Raw genomic sequence first — 19,093 nt, forward strand, 5'->3', positions numbered from 1 at the left:
TGATATTTATCGATTGATGTATCAATAATATAAATAAACAATTATGCACATACACAACGTTTCGTTTACTTCAGACTACGACAATAATACGCTAGACTAAAATTATCACAAGTCATATGAACAGAAATATTAATTAAATGTAAGGTATTCTTACGGTTCGCGCAAAGTAAATTCTGTAAAAACCTCAAGTCTCGCAGCTCAGTCTTTCTGGCGTAAAAAGTGGTGAGATCTATATAATACCAAGTCGATTAATGTATTTCGTCTCTACTTAAAGGACCTGCTGTCTTAAGTTATAACATATGTTATTATCACGCCAGTATTAAAAATATTTTACGTTTAAAACAAATAGATCGACCTGGCCATCGCATGATTTGTATGTATTACACTACACAGCACGACGAGAAGTTAAATGCTCCCGAAATTTTAATGGCGAATTTGTGTTTTCATGCGATGACCAAGTCGATCTATTTGTTTTAAACGTAAAATATTTTTAATACTGGCGTGATAATAACATATGTTATAACTTAAGACAGCAGGTCCTTTAAGTAGAGACGAAATACATTAATCGACTTGGTATTATATAGATCTCACCACTTTTTACGCCAGAAAGACTGAGCTGCGAGACTTGAGGTTTTTACAGAATGTTTTTGGTGGCATCTCACTTCTTTTTGTAGAACGAACATAAGTCCAATTTGTATGGAAATACGTTTTTTCTTATAATTCAACATATTTTCCTATGGGAATGTCGTTTAGTTTCATGGGCTAAACACCCTTAGCCACCCTATATCCCGTCCCGTTATGCCTCATATAGTAGGTACCTATCTACACCTATTATTTATTATTTTCTACAGTAATAATGATTCATTAACTGCAAATGTAACTTTGTATAATCTTATACATTTATAAGAGATTAGAAAGTTATTGTTGCAGTTAGTGTATTTAAAAAACTAAACCGAAAATAGAATCGAATTTTTAATCTCGAGTAAATATTTCAAGCCAGACTCGACAATAGATACTCAATCTTTTTTAAAGTAATCAAACTTGTTTTTAAATTAATAAATTTATCTGTAAATATATAAAACTCAAAGGTGTTTGACTGACCTAGATTTTAGACCGATCGGGCTGAGACTTTGCATGCAAAGTGCTACAATGACGTTAGTATCCCCTAAGAAAGGATTTTAATAGATTTCATCCCTCAAGGGATAAAATAGGGAATGAAAATTTGTATAGAACTTTGTAAATTTTGAACCGATTGGACTGAGTCTCGCATGCATAAAGCTACTATGACGTAGGTGTCCGCAAAGAAAGGATTTTAACAAATTTCACCTTTAAGGGGATAAAATAGGTGTGAAAGTTGTAAAATCTTTTAGGATTTTCGACTGATTGAACTGAAATTAATCTAGATCCCCACATAGGATACTTTTAACTACGGCAAAACCTTTTGACTCCGACAAAGTCGCGGGTGGAATATAGTAATATACTTATTATTAGTGTTCTTTCTTTCATCGTGGTATTTTCGACCAATTTGGTATATTTATTTTTTAGATTTTGGTACTTAAAGAGATGTCCAATCATGTGATTTTCGTAATCTTTACATAATACATACAAGGGACACGAGAAGGGTCTGTTCAACCCAGGCAACTGAACAACCTTTCTCTAGGAACATAAGTCCAATTTGTATGGAAACACGTTTTTTTCCATAATTCAACATCTTTTCCTATGAATGTTGTTCAGTTTCATGGGCTAAACACCCTTAAGTTATGCCTCATATAGTAGGTACCCATCTAGACCTATTATTATTATTATTTTCTATTACTACAGTGATAATGATTTACTAACTGCAAATGTAACCTTGTAATCTTATACATTTATATGGGATTACAAATTATTTATGCAGTTAATGTATTTAGAAAACTGGACCGAAATTAGAAAATATTTGAATTTTCCCATGATTAAGACACTAAACCCTATTTGTATTCTAAATTTGAAGCTTCTATGTCTGCTAGAAGTACCTTATACTTTTGATGATCGGTGAGTCAGTGAGTCAGTGAATCAGTGAGTGACAAAATTCAGAAACTTTAACAAGTTGTTATTCTTAAACTACTGGTTCAAATTGACTGAAATTTTAAATATACCGTGTTTATACAATGACTGATTAGTTGCTGCAAATTCAGGCTTCTTGTTTTATCCACAACGAAATTATAGGGGTGTCAAAAATAGCCCGAATTGCTTCGAGAAAAGGATGGTACGGCCGTGCCGCTTTTTTTTGCTCGACTTGCGGGGGCACTTCCGTGCCCCCAGATTACAAGTACCGTCACTATAATCGCTTCGTAGATCATTAGAGTTATGTTTATGTTATGTTTCATATTATAGATTAATATGATTTCTGACAATAAAATATAATTGTTTTGTGAATAAGTATTGAAATAGATACTAACGTGTTAACATACATTATTAAGGTTAAGCAAGCACTGTCCCAAAAGTAGCTGAACAACATAAGCGACAAAAGTAGATTAACACACGGCAATGTTCAAAATATACTAATAATTTTGTCTTTACTGCTGCTTAGTGACTTTTGATACAATGATGTTCAGCGACATTTGGATTGTTGGTGTACAGCAACTTTAGGAATACTAGTGTACAGATACTTTTGAAATACTCGTGTTTAACGAATTTTGTAAATTTCTGGTGTACAGGCTATTTTGTTTCCTAGTTGCGACTATAACTTATGGCATTTTATTGTGAACAGGTGTTTTGTTAAGTTGATTCTGTTCATCGACTTTTGGTGCTGACTGTACTTCAAAATATATTTCTTGTTATGTCTAATTAAAACAAAATAATGTCAATGTGCTTGTTTTAAATTAAACTACATAAGTCCGCCTTCATATAAATTAGCTTATAAGAAGGTGTGTTTGTATTTTGCACAACAGTATTGTAGCATCGGGCATGGAGGGCGCTACCGTGTTAATTACGTTGCTCGTTGTAGCACTGATTCTTATCATTGCACTCGCGGTAGCGGTGTACGAGAAGAGTACGAATGCAGTATGTGTATCAAGGAGAAGACTCGAAGGAAAGACTGTCATAGTGACAGGAGGCACAGCAGGGATGGGTCTTGAGATGGCGACAGACCTCGCTCACAGAGGAGCCAGGGTCATCATCGCTTGTCCTTTCCAAGATGAAGGTGTCTCAGCCAGAAACAAAATTATAAAAGAAACAGAAAACGAAAAAGTTATCTTCAAACTTCTGGACCTCGCATCTCTAGAATCTACCAGGAAGTTTGCAGCAGACATCTTACAAGAAGAAAACAGATTGGATATTTTAATCAATAATGCTGGTGTTGGAATACCTTCAGATTATTTGACAAAAGACGGTATGCATTTCATAATGCAAGTGAATTATTACGGAGCGTTCTTACTGACTATGTTACTGTTGCCGCTGCTGAAGAAAACCGGCAAACCCGGTGAACCTAGTAGAATATTGACAACAGCCTCGATTCTGCACATGGTCGGGACTGTAGACATCGAAAACGCAAATAAAATCAACTACTGGAATAAGATCCGACTTTACGGAAACAGTAAAATATATCTGGTGTATTTCGCGAATGAATTGACGAAGAGATTGAGGGGTACGAATGTTGTGATCAATAACGTGGATCCGGGAGCAGTTGGAACCAGGATTTTCGACTCAGTGAATATAGTGGTCGGTACATTCCTAACTTTGCTCTGCCTGTTGATGTTCAAGACCCCCTGGCTCGGTGCTCAGACGGCCCTACACGCAGCTTTGGACAAAAGTGCTGGAGAAGTGAGCGGAGCGTACTTCAAGAATTGTGAAATCAACAGCGCAGTGAAACGTACGAACTGTGCCAAAACAGCTAAAGTGATTTGGGAAGAATCTGTCAGACTTGTAAAATTAACGGACGAAGAATTAAATAAGTGCTTTCAGTAATTAGGAGATTCTTATGAGTGGTTCCTTAAGTGTTACCAAGTTTGTGTGAATAGGAATTGGTCTCGAAATGTATGTGTTACAATAAAGATTTCTTATGAAGTAATGTGCGTGATTATACTTAGCTATTAGATAAAGTGCAGCTTTGTGGTCAAGAAATTATAAATAGGGTACGTCTATAAACGTCTGATTGAGCTCCTGGGAATTGAAGTTATTGTTCTATTAACTAGATACCTAATCATATCAATTATGTATTACTAGTAAGTACTTTCAGTTATGAATAAGCGAATAAATAGCATTTCAAATTAGAAGAATATAATATTTTTTTGTGACACAAACTTATATTCTTTTTGCATTTTTAATAAATGCCATTTGCTATTAAATACATTGATCTTTAGCCTATTTATATGTATCAATTTACATAATGTATAATTCTGAAATTTTATGTAACAGTTCTGTTAACGGAAATGTGTTTGCATGGAGATCAATGCCGGGATAAAGATGTATTTTATACAAACGAGTTGAGTCGTTTTTGACAAATAAACATGAAACTTTTAAAAAACATCTTTGTTTATTAATTTATCTTGTTTAACAATGTTATACCCATAAGTTTTTAGTGAAATAAATTTCATATAGTTACTTACTAAAATACAAATACAACGGCAATATAATTATTATGAATAATGATTAGGGAAACAATCGGTAATAATAAGTTCAACCATACATAATTAATTATTATAATTATTAATAGATCTTTGAACTAAATAATACACTTGTTACGCATGAATATCTAAATTGCAAAACAAATTCATCATATCACGCTTGTAATGACCGAAGGTGTAAGCAGGGGTATATGATAGTCCCACGTAATAGCCAGCGGTCCTGTATGACAAGATGTACATATATGTATGTAAAAGAGGCAAGGTAAGTTTGTAAGGATCGTACTTAGTGGCATTATTTGGCCTACCCGTGTTGTAACAAAGCGTCATATTTTATATGTATTTGTAAAATGTGTAACTCGAAAATTATAAAAGTTTCTATTATATTTTCCTTTACCGTTAAATTTCGGAAATTATTCAAAATTTGACTTATCTAGTACCTTCATTCAAAGATACGCAAATAGTGTAATTTTAGTAAGATTATAAGATTGTAACTACTAAATAACACGAAGCTGTAATTTATATGTAATGGCCTGAACCCTGACACACTATCAGTGAAACTGAGGCGAATTGTTCTTGATTAATCTCAAACAGTACTTAGTAATAAAATGATTAGGCGAAGTACCTTCACTAGTTAGATAATTGACGTTGTAATTACTAACCGAGATAAGAGAAGTTGTTATAGAATTACTTATTAATTAATTACTTAATAATGACGAAAACATTTTTGTAGAGGATTTACCTATAAATGTATAGAAGAAAATCCTTTTTTTAAAGACAACTCCCGCAGTAAGTAATGCTCTTGTGTCGCGGAGACTTTTACAAACATACAAAAAACGGACACAAAGTACAACCAGACCCGAAACAATTATTTGTGGATCGCACAAATAATTGTCCCGTGTGGGAAACGAACCCACAACCTCCCGAGGCAATGGACCCAAACTACTGCGCCATGGAGGCAGTCTCTAGTTATATAGCTGACGTTTTAAACACTGAGTGTGAAAATAAAGTTATCTACGACAGTGAATTAATTCTATAGACGTAAGTATTAAGAACCAACAGTGATAATATATTGTATTGATAAGAGCAATACACGCCGTAACTACCAACCCGCCTTAATTAGTTGATTGATAACACAAATATTTATTCTCATTAGAATCGAACAAACGACCACTAAGTACTACGACAAGTTTCTGTGGTTTATATTTCTGTGTTTACTGTAAGGGTAACAGACATTCGTACTATTATTACTATGAATATTCAAAATATATTATATAACTCAAAGGTGACAGACTGACATAGAGATCTATCAACGCACAGCCCAAACCACTGGACGGATCGGGCTGAAATTTGGCGTGCAGATAGATGTTAGGCATGCGCTAAGTAAGGATTTCGATCAATTCTTATATAGGAGATGAAAGCTTGAAAATTCTGTTCTAAGTCCCAAACCACGCGAACGAAGTCGCGGGCAAACGCTAGTAATACATAAGAATCAACATACTTAGTCTTGGTTACTTGAAATCGAGGTATTTTGCTGTTAATGACAATATTTACGCCTTCAATAAACAATGACTTACTTGGCAGGGTTGACAAAAAACCTTTATAATATAAAAACTAAATGCTTTAACTATGCCTAGACTGTCAGTTCATTGACATGCTAAATTCATATTAAAGAAAGACACAAATGAAGAATTACTCATCTAACTATTTAATATCATTACTTAAACTTATATTTACTAAGTAAGGTAATTTTTTACTAAATTATTCACACGGCTGATCTCCGTATAACCTGCGCCGAAACATCAAACCAATCCAAGGTTAAATTCGGATATAATATTAATACTATACTTAATCATACAAAATCGAAGAGTTTGTTAGTTTAAATGCGCTAATCTCAAAAACGACGGTTCGAATAGAACTATTTTCTATTCGAACCGTCGTTTTTGTGTTATATAGTCCATTTATTTAGAAAAGCTATAGGCTATATAACATTATGCTATGATTGACAACAATGGTGCAGCAATGTAAAACGTTGTGACAGGAGAAAAGTTAAGTTCTCGCAGGCGAAGTCGCGAGCAGCCACTAGTTGTATAATAACCATGTAACGTAGAAGTTACAATAAGTGGTTTAACCAGGTATCGAAGCCCTATTGGGTTTAACCATTATGTAGTTGACCTTCAAAATGCGGTTTAATAATTTCTACATACCTTAAGCCAAAAATATAATTCAGGGTCAACCATCAAGATAACGTTTACGGAAAATAATAACTAAAAAAATAAGTTCCTCATTGAATATTTTTTATATAGTTGGAGCAATTATAGCATAGGTTTGTATTAAAGTTATGAGATAAAAATATTATAGACAAAACAATAGGTGTGTTTTTCCATCATCGCTGTCGCTGTTAACCAAGATGGAGTTTATTTGACTGCCTCCGTGGCGCAGTGGTTTAGATCACCACGCCAACACCACTGCGTCGGCAGGTCGTGGGTTCGATTTCCACACGGAGCAATTATTTATGCGACCCACAAATAATTGTTTCGGGTCTGGTTGTGCTTTGTGTCCATTGTTTGTATGTTTGTAAAAGTCCCCGCGACACAAGAGCAATTTTTAGAGGGGGAGTTGTCTTTTTTAAATGTGAAAAAAAAAGTTAATATAATACTAAAGCCGACGACACGCCGACATACATGTCGTCATGTTGATACCGAGGACTCCGTTTTAGAGGCTGTCTACAAGTTACTTGCGTTTTAATTCTTTTAAAAACTTGAGACGCTGACATCAAATCGTCCGTACGATTAAGTGTCATCGGGAAGACGACTGAGTATTCTTCTTGTCGTATGGTTAGTGGTCAACCTAGTGTCAAAGTTGTTCAAGCCGCCCGAAGGCCTTTGACGTGGCTTAAGGACTGTTATCTTATTGACAACAACTCTTTACGTGTCCTCCGAAGCACGGAGACGCCCTGTTCAAATAACACTATGTGGTCACCCATCTATGGAATGACCGCGCCAAGGTTTGCTTAATCCACAGATCGTTTACTGACCGATGAGCGCAACTGGCTACGGGCGCCTCAACTACAGGCGACTGAGTGCAAAGACAAAACTCAAAAAAAATGGCTTGTCTTTAAAATGGTACCCCATCCTCTCCAGTTTTCTCTTTACACCTTTTTTATCTAGTATAAACTGAGTTAAATTGACTATTACCATATTATGCATATCGGTAGAAAGTTTAGTCATCTTCGATAACTTGCTAAGGGTAACTCCTAAGGTTTTTCAATAAGCAATCTCGTTTCTTTACATTTATTTATAATCTTGCAAGTGTTTATTTTAGATGGTAAATAAAAATACTTATATCAGTTTCATAATATATGATCTTACTTAAAATTAGATGATAATAAACTTATTTATTTATTTAAACTTATTATACAACACTGTATTATTTCAATTTCTTTAATAAGTTAAAGGGTGATAAGTCACCCTATTTTATGCTTATAGTTACATAAAAGTTGCTATCCCAGTAGATCAAAGTATCTAAACGTACTTAAGACTATCTATAATTAAGTTCACATAAATTATTTTAACGCAGATCACAATAAGCAAAAAAAAACTTGATAATATCATAATGTTTCACTTGATCTTTAAAAGTATTTTTTTCCATATTATTAACCATCTCAAACTAATTTAAAATATCCACTGGTTTTTCCATCTTTTGCTTCTTGATATTTGACGAAAGAATCTAAAACATTTTCACTATAGTTCACAATTTGTATGTCTTAAAGAGTAATCTAAAACTACACATTTAATCAGTCACACATGTCATCTCTTTCTTCTAAAACCTATGACCTCTTTTCCAGCCGCACCATAAAGTTTTCTTTATGTCTCAACATCATGTCAAACTTGAGGACCAGTTGTTCACCTAAAGGAATTTTCCGAGGAGTAGCATCTGCTTGAAGAACTCTGTACCGGCGAAGGACAGTCGAGATATTCGTCTTCAAAGACATGAATGCATATTGTGAACCTGTGAATGACAACTGCATTTATTGATGCGCCTATTAAACTCGAAAGTAGAGGTGCATGAAATACTGGGTGTATTTCACTTCGCTACTTACTAGTCAGTCTCATGTAAAAAGGGGCAAACCTAATGTACCGGGCCCATTCCCAATTTTCGGGCACCTATTAAATACATTCCAAAAATTTGGATAAGCCTGACGACTTCATCTATACCGGAAATCGATCCTGGGACTTCGTCATCAGTCGTCGCAAACACTACCGCCCAGACGGTAGATGTAGTCTAGTAGTAGTACTACTAGTCATGCGAGATCCATAAAAAATACTTGCCTATACAGCCTCGAGGTCCATAACTAAACGCCATATAAGCCGCAGGGTGTGTGAGGGCAGTGTTAATGAATCGTTCAGGTTTGAACTCATGAGCGTCTTCACCCCAGTACTTCTGGTTGCGGTGCAAAGCCCAAATGTTTACGAAGATACCGCAATCTCGCGTCAGTGTCAATCCTGATGCTGCAATATGAAAAAATAAATAAAGGTCACTCACACACAGACTGTTGCCGCGAAAATGATTAATGCGACTTGACATTAACGTTGGGTTGTAAAATAATAAGGTACTTATCATAACATTTAAGAATTTTCACCGTGCATATTGTGATCTATTTTGCATACAAATTCAAATCTTTCTGAACAACATTACAAACGCGTTTATTCAGAAAATATAACTAATGAAAAAAATTCCAATACCAACGCAGTTTGCTATTTTTCGTCAATAGAATCTTACACCTACGCAGCTACGTTAATATTATTTTATTACGAAAAGCTGACAGAATTCTGTCATCGAGGTTGTCAATGGATATTAAGGGCTATTCCTCTTAGTAGCCAGCTTTTGTAGCAAATCTAACTTAAGATAGTGTAATTGTATAATGTTAACCAAAGGGCCAGAAGAATCTTTTTTTAAGAGATTTTTTAGGTATGATAAGAATAATTATACTCACGTAAAGTTACTTCAGTTTCCACTTTTCTAGAAATAATAGGCACTGGAGGATACAGTCGCAAAGATTCTTTGATGACGAGTTCCAAATACTTGAGATGGGGAAGGTCCTCAACAACCAAAGGACGGTCGGAGTCGCCGAACACTTCTTGAATTCTGTTTTGAAAATATTACTGTTAGTTTATTTTACTCAACATTTTACCTAATAATATAAGAAACATTTAGAATAAAATGATGCATTTGAAATAAATACATAATATCACGCCTTTTTCCTATGAGGTACGCATTAGAAATGTGACTAATACGAGAATACAGTTATAAGTAAAATAATATTGTATTTATGTTTCTATTTTGAAAGCGCCTTATCAAATACAAGTAACATAATCAATCTCAAACTCATAGCTATAGATAAATTAACAGGGGTTTGCCTTAATCGCATTTACAATCTCATTCTCATGTAGTAGGGGGCGAGCCTGAGGCCAAGGGCAACTTACTAAGCTCTGGGCTACATTAGGAAATATCTTGATATTAATTAGAGAGTACCAATTGTAGACACTTATCCCGACCTGGGAATTTAACCCGAGACTTCCGGTGGCAGGCAGTGTGCACAACGGCGTGCGCCATAGAGGCAGTCATTCTACAACTTTATTTAATCCATACTTTTTATTAATATTATAAATGCGAAAGTAACTCTGTCTGCATGTTACTCAACCACGCCTGAACTACTGAACCAGTATGCGTGAAATTTGGTATGGAGATATTTTTATACCCGAGAAAAAACATAGGCTACTTACTCTCTACCCCGGGAAAATGACGCATTCCTATAGGAAAATTCAGGTGGCGGACGAAATCGCGGGTTAAAGCTAGTTTATTTATATAACCGGCAGTGGTATTCTCTAAGAAGGTGTGATTTTATATATGTCTGTAATTACATGGCTATATTAATAGGTATGTGTACTCACTCTTGATAAACCTTCTCCTGTACATCAGGGTACCTGGCCAGCAACAGCAAGGTAAACGCAATACCGACGCTGGACGTATCAGTACCAGCTACTAGCAGAACTAAGGCCTCCTCACCCAACTCCACGTTGGAGTACACACTCTGATTCTCGTCATTTGCTTCCAGTAATATATCAATAAATGACTTTAAAGATTTTGATTTCACTTCTGCAAGAAAAAAATGCATTAATTTAGACACAGTCGTTGATGTGAAGACGCGTCGATCAATAACCACTGTGCCCGATGGGCTAAAGTCCAACCAAAGGACTATTATCTGTTCGAAGTTTGGATGTTTATATCACTACATAGTTTATAACAAACTCGTTATCCGCTATCTTTCCCTGTCTATGCTTTTATTTTTAAAACAATGCAACGGTTTTAGTGCGGTTCTTTAATAAGTAAAGTGATTCAAGAGGTGGCTTTATGTGTAAAAATAGCAAATGTTTTTTGTAAAATAACTTTTTAAACCGGGGGAAGCTGGGTCGCTAAATTATTTTTAAGGGTATGTATTTATTTAAAAGTATATTATTTTAATCATAACTTTTAAACTCTCGCGTTGCATGTTTAATGTATAATAGAATACGGGAATTAACGCGAACACGCATTTTACCTTAAAATGCCTAACGTTTCGGCGCAGGTTGCACTCGCCGTGGTCCCAGGCAGACTACCTGTTAGGCATTTTAAGGTAAAATGCGTGTTCGCGTTAATTCCCGTATTCTATTATACATTATATTATTTTAAGTTGATTATTAGTATTTTTTTAAAGATTTGTACTATGCTAACTGTAGCATAGCACACACCTCTAATTAATGGGATGATCGTTAAATTATTCAGGTTTTACCATAACACAATTTTTGACAACAAATTGAAATATTTCCCTCAGAACCGAAAACGGGTTTCATTAGTATACTGATTTTTAAAAAAATATATTTTACCTTAACGTTTTGTATTAAGTCTTGAGAGTGACATTGATTTAGATGATGTGATAAATTAATATTTATAGAATAAACTAGTATTTTGAAGTCACGTTTGTCATCACTATCGCATTTACCAATAAAAAATATTATAGAACTCAAAATCTACTAAACAGTTTTTCGTTTGGTTTTCAAGAATAGATATAGTGATTTAAGACGATTTTTTTTGTGTATTATATGCTAAGGTAACTTGCCGAAGTCGGGGCGAGAAGCTAGTCAAAATAAAAACAGATCTAACCTTTCTGATTTGCAATTTCATCTTCCGAGGCCTTCCTCTTTTCTATGATAATCTGAAATGTAACATATTTACTTATTCATTCAAAGAAGAGAGTTTTAAAAGTAACAGACGTAGCGTTACGATTTCACAGTTTTATTGCCGACCCGTTTTTTTTATATTGAGAGGTAACTAAGGCCTAAGGCCTAACCAAATAACCGCTGCAAAGATACTTAGAATAAATCAATTTAAAATAAAGTTTAAGCTCCTATGACAATATGTAGATCAAAACATGGCAACTAAAAGACAAGCTTTAATCGATTTTTGTATGATCATCGCGCCTCTGATATTTTGTGGTGGGCCTTATTAACCAGGGGCTATTTTATTTTCCAAGCCATTTCAATAGAATTTAAAATTACCTTGTCAACAAAATCGCAAACAATTCCTTTGTTCTTCATGAGGTGCTTGTAGTGAGGCAGTAGTCTGTACACCGGGTCATATTGAAGCCAGGGCCTGGTCATCCTCGCAATAGCCGCGTTGAACAACTTAGCTAGTGATTTTAGAAATTGGAGTTCTGGATTCTGCTGCGAACCTACTTTTACTCCCATTGTTGTTTCTGAAATAAGAGTAGTAAATACAGTATACATACATATTTAATTATGTATACTATCACGCCTAATATACCTGAAAGTATATGAAACAAACCCATGTCTATTCGCCATTAACAATGTTTTTCCTATGTATTAGGGTGCGAGCTTGACTTAAGCTAGACTTTTGATTTACAGATGCAAATACCGAGTAAGTGAAAGTAGAAAAAGCTTGTGTTGGAAACACAAGTAAGTTTTTTTTTTTTTAATTTGGCTTGCTAGAATTTATCCAGCTAAAGCTTCAATTTTGTCCTTAGTTACCGAGTTGCAGAATCAATAAATGCAGTTTTTCTCGATGAATTGAAAAACATGGTATTTTCATAATTTGACTTTGATCTATATTCTATACAGGACTATAACTTACCACAGATAGAGTCCAATGAATAAGTGTTGACGAAAGTCCACAACGAGGTCGGACCTCCTACCACTGCTTTCATATTGTCCGCCATAATTTGACTCTGTTGTGCAAATGTTTGCACAAACGTGTTCAGGTTCTTCGGGTTGAAGGAAGGGGCAAGGGCCTTGCGACGTGGACGCCAGATTGGCACTGGAAAAGAAGAAATACTTCTATTTCAGTAGTAGTCACACATTTGTTAACTTACTACGGACTAAATAGAATTTTAAGTAGTAATTTTTTCTTTCCTTTTTTCAAAAGGATATGAACGAAATATCGAAACGACTTCGTCCGGGTATAGTACAATTTTATCTCGTTGATTCCATTCCCACGGGAATTTTGGTCCCTCTTACACCTTCTCCCGATAGTTACTAACATGTCAAAAAATAATTACCCAATTTAGTTTAGTTGTTTAAAAGTTACCACGAACACACCGGTAATTAGATGTATATAGAATTATAGATTTTGCTTAATACAATTTTAAGCTACGTCGCCAAAGGCTCTATAATATGAGGATAACTTAGCGTCGTTATTCGTATAATTTTTCCTTGTAGGTATAATTTTTTTCAATTCAAACTTTCGTGTTTTTAAAACTAAGACAGTGATAAATGAGGAGGAAAAACGATAATGCATACATAATATCATGCGTATAATACCAAAATGTGTATAAATAACGCCCGCCTTTTGCCATTAACAATGTTAGTCCTGTATAGTATGTCTATTGCTGTATTATACCGGCAAGTTACTTAACTCTAGGCTACTGTTTAGAAGTGTTCTAATATAAACTAGAAAATACTATAGTACTTTGTCCGACACCGGAATCAAACATGAAACTTCATGCTTAGCAGTCGTATACACTACCGACCGCGCTTCCGAGCCAAAAAATTTAAAAAGGGAAAATAATAATATTTGAGTAGTTTGTAATACGGCGTAGTTTTTTTTTTACTGATTATTTTCTAATAAAATATACATTGTTTTACAAATTAATCACATTAGTTGTCTTATATAATATAATATTTGGTCCCATTAAACGAAAACAATTTGTTTTGCAAGATTATTATGTCACTTTTAACTGTTTATCTACTGAAACTAGTTTTTTTTAACACGAATGCTACTTGAATACATAAATATGAATGTGTTTATGGATAAATTAATGTGTGTTACTCTTTCACGCAATACTAAATGATCAAAAATAATTAAATTGAAAATATTTGTGATCTTTTTTTACATTCAGCGTACCCAATTAAAATATGCAGGTCCGTGTGACTGAATATTTGTGAAACGTCCGAAAAATGTCTAAGAAACTAGTTACTGAATTAGATACGTTACATTTTTCTATTTATTTCATTAATTAACTTCACGTGCATAGAAACCCGTGTGAAAACCTAATGACATTATTTACTTATTACTACCGTGTCTTCTTCTCATGACGTCACAAAAAACATTATACCTATGCTAATAAATATAACAAAAAAATTAAAGCAAAACATAAAAAACCAAATGATGACCATTTCATCGAAGTATAGGAAAGAACGAATTTTTCAAAGATATTTCAAAAACCACTATCTACTCATCAGTATTGCTAAGTCGCCGATCACCAGTGCTAAAAGTAGCTAATGTACAGTCTCCCATTGAATTAATAAACATAAAAATACGTCGGTTGGTGATACTTGATAATGACAGAAAACCACTGTAAGTACCTACCGGTCTTAGTCTATCATGTAAAATATATTGTAAAACTAACCTGGAGCAAAAACACTGCCGTTCCCAATAACAACGTGAGTGACTTTCATCATTTCATCTTTTTCCAAACATTGTTTCAAGACAAATTCAGCATCAGCCGCATCTGTGATCACTGGAATCAACAAAACAATGAAAAACTAATTATAATTTAATGTTATGTAAGTAGAGTCAATGTAGGCTTAAGTTTAAGGGTGCCTCAATTTCAAGATACAGCGTGAAAATATTATTACAAGATGGCAGCAGGGGTGACGAAAACACGCAAACTTTAACTTAAGTATAATTATAAAGACGTCTAATACAAATTAAATCAAAACATACAGTTTTCATAGTAAAAGCTTGACCAGCATTACTATCAATATTCAATAAAGTTTTATAAAATTCTATTCTTTATTATAATTGCTAATAGCAATAATTACCTCTACAATGAACTATTGACCCAAAAAGTACGATTGAAAATAACACAATATGGTTTCAAATCATACTCACTTACGTACAGTGTATTTATAAGCCAAATTCCAACGATGCCACCTTTTCTATTTGCTTCCAGTCCCTGCTCTTCAAAATTCTTCATTGTGGCTGAAAGTAAATAAAAGTGTAATCATAATTTCAAAATGAAGTATAATTTTATATTGCTAAGAGCAGCTGAAACTCAATGCTGTGCTTAGCTCAGCGTTTACTGAGCTGTAGGCCATTGTTGCACATAAATATACAGATTATTTATTATTGTTATTAAATTCTGTCATGATCTATTTTTTTATTTTTTTATTGTTATAAAAAATGGTTTAAAACCGCAGTAGTACACAAGGGAAACTAGTTGTTAAGAGTTGTTGCATAAGAACAGGATTTAGAATATCCTTGTCATTATCCAATGTTTTATTTACGGTGAAATGACAAACCCTTTCGACAATTTTGGTTCAAAATACACTAAAATAATTTTTGTCCTACACAATCCTTTAAAACATACATATCTGAGAAAAAAATAAGTGTCATAGTTTTGTAAAATAGCTTTAGGGCCCTGCCCTGCGCTCATCATCGGCATCGGCAAGGAAAACACCTTTCGGCATCCTAACATACATACATCATAAGCCTAGCCTTTCTTCCAACTATGTTGGAGACGGCTCCCAGTCTTTTTCATCTCAACTTAGTCCCTCTCCTTTCACACACGCGTCGATAATGCGCAAAGGGCCTTAAAGAAACAGCCAATAGTATAAAATCAATACTTACTTTCATCATCACCAGCATATTTGTATCCGTGTCCAAAGAAAGGTATTTGAAGAGAATCAGTTCCAATCTTCCGATACAACGACACCATTTTTCTATCCCTTCGCCATAAGAAGACAAGCCAAACTAACAATGGCAGTAGTAAAATTTGCCAAAACATTGTTAATCAATAACAATTATAGTATACAAATGGTAAATTGTAAAAATTAATTATTTCCAAACAAAATATATAAAATTATGTTCAACGTGCTACTAACTTTGATAGACTATTTGGAAAAGGAAAAATACGTATTATATATATATACGACGCGTTTTTGCGGCCCGTGAAACCAAAATTTGAGAAATGCCTACGCATTTATAGGTACATTTAATCAGGAAAAACCGGAGTTGGACACCATGGTGGCACGTGTATCAAACCAGATTATTATATTTCGACCATTGATGCATAGTTAGGGCGCGTTCACATATAACGTCAGTTTTACAGGTCCGTTTAAACGTGTGTGTTATTAGCGTATGTAGTTGTATGAGCCAGTACACACATAATACAGTATTCCGTATACAGGAAAAAATACCGATTCGACAAAATAACAGCAATCCACGGATTCGTAAAACGGATCCTGTTAAAACGGACGTTATATGTGAACGCGCCCTTATACGCCATTTTTCTACTGAGGACGTATTTACTTTCGCAACATAGGTTCGCGTGCATGGATACATATTTTCCAGCTTTCGCGTAATAACATCACAAAAATAGGCAATCAACTTTATTTTAACTATGGTTCTATTGGATGTTAGTTGTATGGGATACGTATAAAAGCAATTTTTGGGTTCAAATCGCACAAGGGAAAAATATTTGTATGAGCACGAGTATTTGTTCTGAGCCTGGTTGTTAATTTATTCATATAAGTATGTATTTAGAAGTATATAAGTATGATTATCAGTTATTGGTTAGTATAGTACGCTCTGTTTCGTTTATTAATTGATAAAAAGTATTTTTTATCAAGTTAGGAATGGGTTGTCCAGAAGAGGCGTCTAGTATCTCGCGATATCTATCTAACGATTCGCGGCAAATTCGCCCCTTCTGGACGCGATCTAAGAAGCAATATCGACAATTGGCTGAAAATTGTAGATGCATCAACAAATATTTGTCTATAGGACACTTAGTTGTAGGGTATCCGAGAGTTAAGCATAAGGACTCGGGTTGGAGTCCCGGATCGGGCATTTCTTATTGGTCGTTTCTTATACTAGAATGTTTATTATAGTAGCCCGGGATTAAGTGATTAAGTGACTAATATTCATATTTAACTAAGAAGATATATTTCCTACACCTTTCGGCACATTCTGCCATCTGTGAAGTCAAAACAAGCAATCTGGCGTTGAAATAAATTGGTAAGTAGAAATTCCAGAATAACAAAATAGGCTGTTTAACAAGTTTTTACTAACCATTTTCTAGTTTTTGTTTACAATTTTTTCAAATAAATCAATCAATAATTCCAACTAATGTTTTAAGCTAATAATTACTGATCATAGTAATTAACACTTTATTCATCTCATTATCAAATAGCCTACATCAAAAATAGATTTCCACGGCAACCTATTTACTTTGCACTAGACTTGCTAATTAAAATGTAAAAAATATATAAATGTCATCTATCTTTATTCTGCATTCTTGCGCATATAATTAACATAAGTACAATATACTTATAAAAACTCGTCTCGAGTCTCGTTTGGCCATGATCATAGGAAAATCAAAATGATATTTTTATGGGTTTTACAACTCATAATCATTGGCCATATTATTATGTCTTCGAGTTTCTGCCAAACACGTGTAACTTAGTTCAAAACAAATCACTTTGAATAATACGCAAAATACGCGCAGTATGAGGAAACACTGTAAACTAATACAATGTACTTTTATAATTATGATATATAAAAACATAATAATATCAATCATAATATATAACCGTTAAAAACGTTTTGCAAAACACGCGACTGTGAGCAGAAAAAAAAAACGGTTCCTTACCTACCAAAAACTCGTAAAAGTTTTGGTCATAATGTTCTTCAAATATCAGGTGTATTCGAAGCGGGCCGGTATGACAACCTGTATAAATTTGAATATAGGCCTATGCTCACTGTCCAGTACCATACTATGACCGTGCTACGGGATAGTGGGCACAAACTTTTAAGCGCAACAAATAGTGTTTTTTAATTTCTGCCTATCTTTATAGAAAAAAGACGCAATTTTATGTACATATGTGTGTACTGGTTTTCACAGCTGCTATTCTGCTATTATTGCCAATATCAATGAAACTATCCAACTAGGTAGATGATTCCTTGTACTGGTCAAGTGTTTCCCCACTTTCACAAACGGAGAAACAGCCAAGCGAGAGGCTTACGTTTATGAAAGTATGCTACCTAAGACAAACTCTAGGCAAATTTTGAGAATCTTTGACAAAAGTCCCATATCTCATTGATAAGATTGTAAATCAGAGATATGTAAATTTTTGGCCTGAGCCAAGATTCGAACCTTGACACATTGTATTATTAATTGAATTAAAACGTAAAAGTAACTGTCAAATATTTGAAAATCAATATTATAATTTTATTACTTATGGCCAAACACATTACACTATTTTTTTTGTTCAAAAACAACTGTTATAGTCAGAGATAAATTGATATACAAGACTGTAGCAGACTTGTACCAACAAAAATAAAAAGTGGTATTTTATACAAAAAGTGAGTAAGCACGTTTCATTTTTATATACCTCTACAATGCACTCATTTTTTTGTATAATTATACCGTCAACAACCATTTCAGACAAACATAGACAAAGAAAAAATCCTTAATAATTGGTTAATGGTGGAAATTTATTTATTGTATGCGTTTATACCTAAGCAAAATATTTGATGAATCTGAAGAAATATTCGGGATAATAATATAAGAATATGTTATTATTTTGTCTAACGCTGACAGTCTTTTATTCAACAGTCATACTTTACAGCTGCAAAGGCTCAGAGGCAAGGGTACGGCAAATTTAATAAGTGCACTGTTCTGTAGGTAGCAAAAGTAACAATAGCCGCGCGGCTCAATCTCTCAGGTTAAGCTTCGATTGTCAAGGTTGTTCAGTTGATGGGTGACCATATAATACATACCAAGTTCCTCCGTGATTCAGAAGGCATGTTAAAGTGTGGGCCATTTTCAAAGATTTTTGACATAAGATACCAGAAGTCAGAAGTTTGAAATTGTTTATAAACTAGTCTTACTGAACGGTATCGCGTTATAACTCAGGTAACTGGGTTGTAAAGGT

General features: G+C 34.2%; 2 protein-coding genes across 2 annotated transcripts; one reads left to right on the forward strand and one right to left on the reverse strand.

Moving 5' to 3' along the window:
• The first annotated feature begins 2,903 nt into the window (after positions 1–2,903).
• On the forward strand, positions 2,904–4,504 carry LOC142972751 (retinol dehydrogenase 13-like). Its single transcript, XM_076114011.1, has one exon. It carries the CDS (start codon positions 2,947–2,949, stop codon positions 3,943–3,945), a length of 999 nt encoding a protein of 332 aa, XP_075970126.1. The 5' UTR covers positions 2,904–2,946; the 3' UTR covers positions 3,946–4,504.
• Positions 4,505–8,836: 4,332 nt separating this feature from the next.
• LOC142972752 (cytochrome P450 4d2-like) lies at positions 8,837–15,940 on the reverse strand. Its single transcript, XM_076114013.1, has 9 exons — positions 15,789–15,940; positions 15,051–15,140; positions 14,566–14,676; positions 12,792–12,974; positions 12,200–12,396; positions 11,805–11,856; positions 10,556–10,760; positions 9,598–9,749; positions 8,837–9,112 (listed from the first exon to the last, which is right to left on the reverse strand). Exons 1-9 carry the CDS (start codon positions 15,874–15,876, stop codon positions 8,901–8,903), a joined length of 1,290 nt encoding a protein of 429 aa, XP_075970128.1. The 5' UTR covers positions 15,877–15,940; the 3' UTR covers positions 8,837–8,900.
• Between the last annotated feature and the right edge of the window lie 3,153 nt (positions 15,941–19,093).

Source organism: Anticarsia gemmatalis, chromosome 5 (genome assembly GCF_050436995.1).
Source record: "Anticarsia gemmatalis isolate Benzon Research Colony breed Stoneville strain chromosome 5, ilAntGemm2 primary, whole genome shotgun sequence".
Lineage (NCBI taxonomy): Eukaryota > Metazoa > Arthropoda > Insecta > Lepidoptera > Erebidae > Anticarsia > Anticarsia gemmatalis.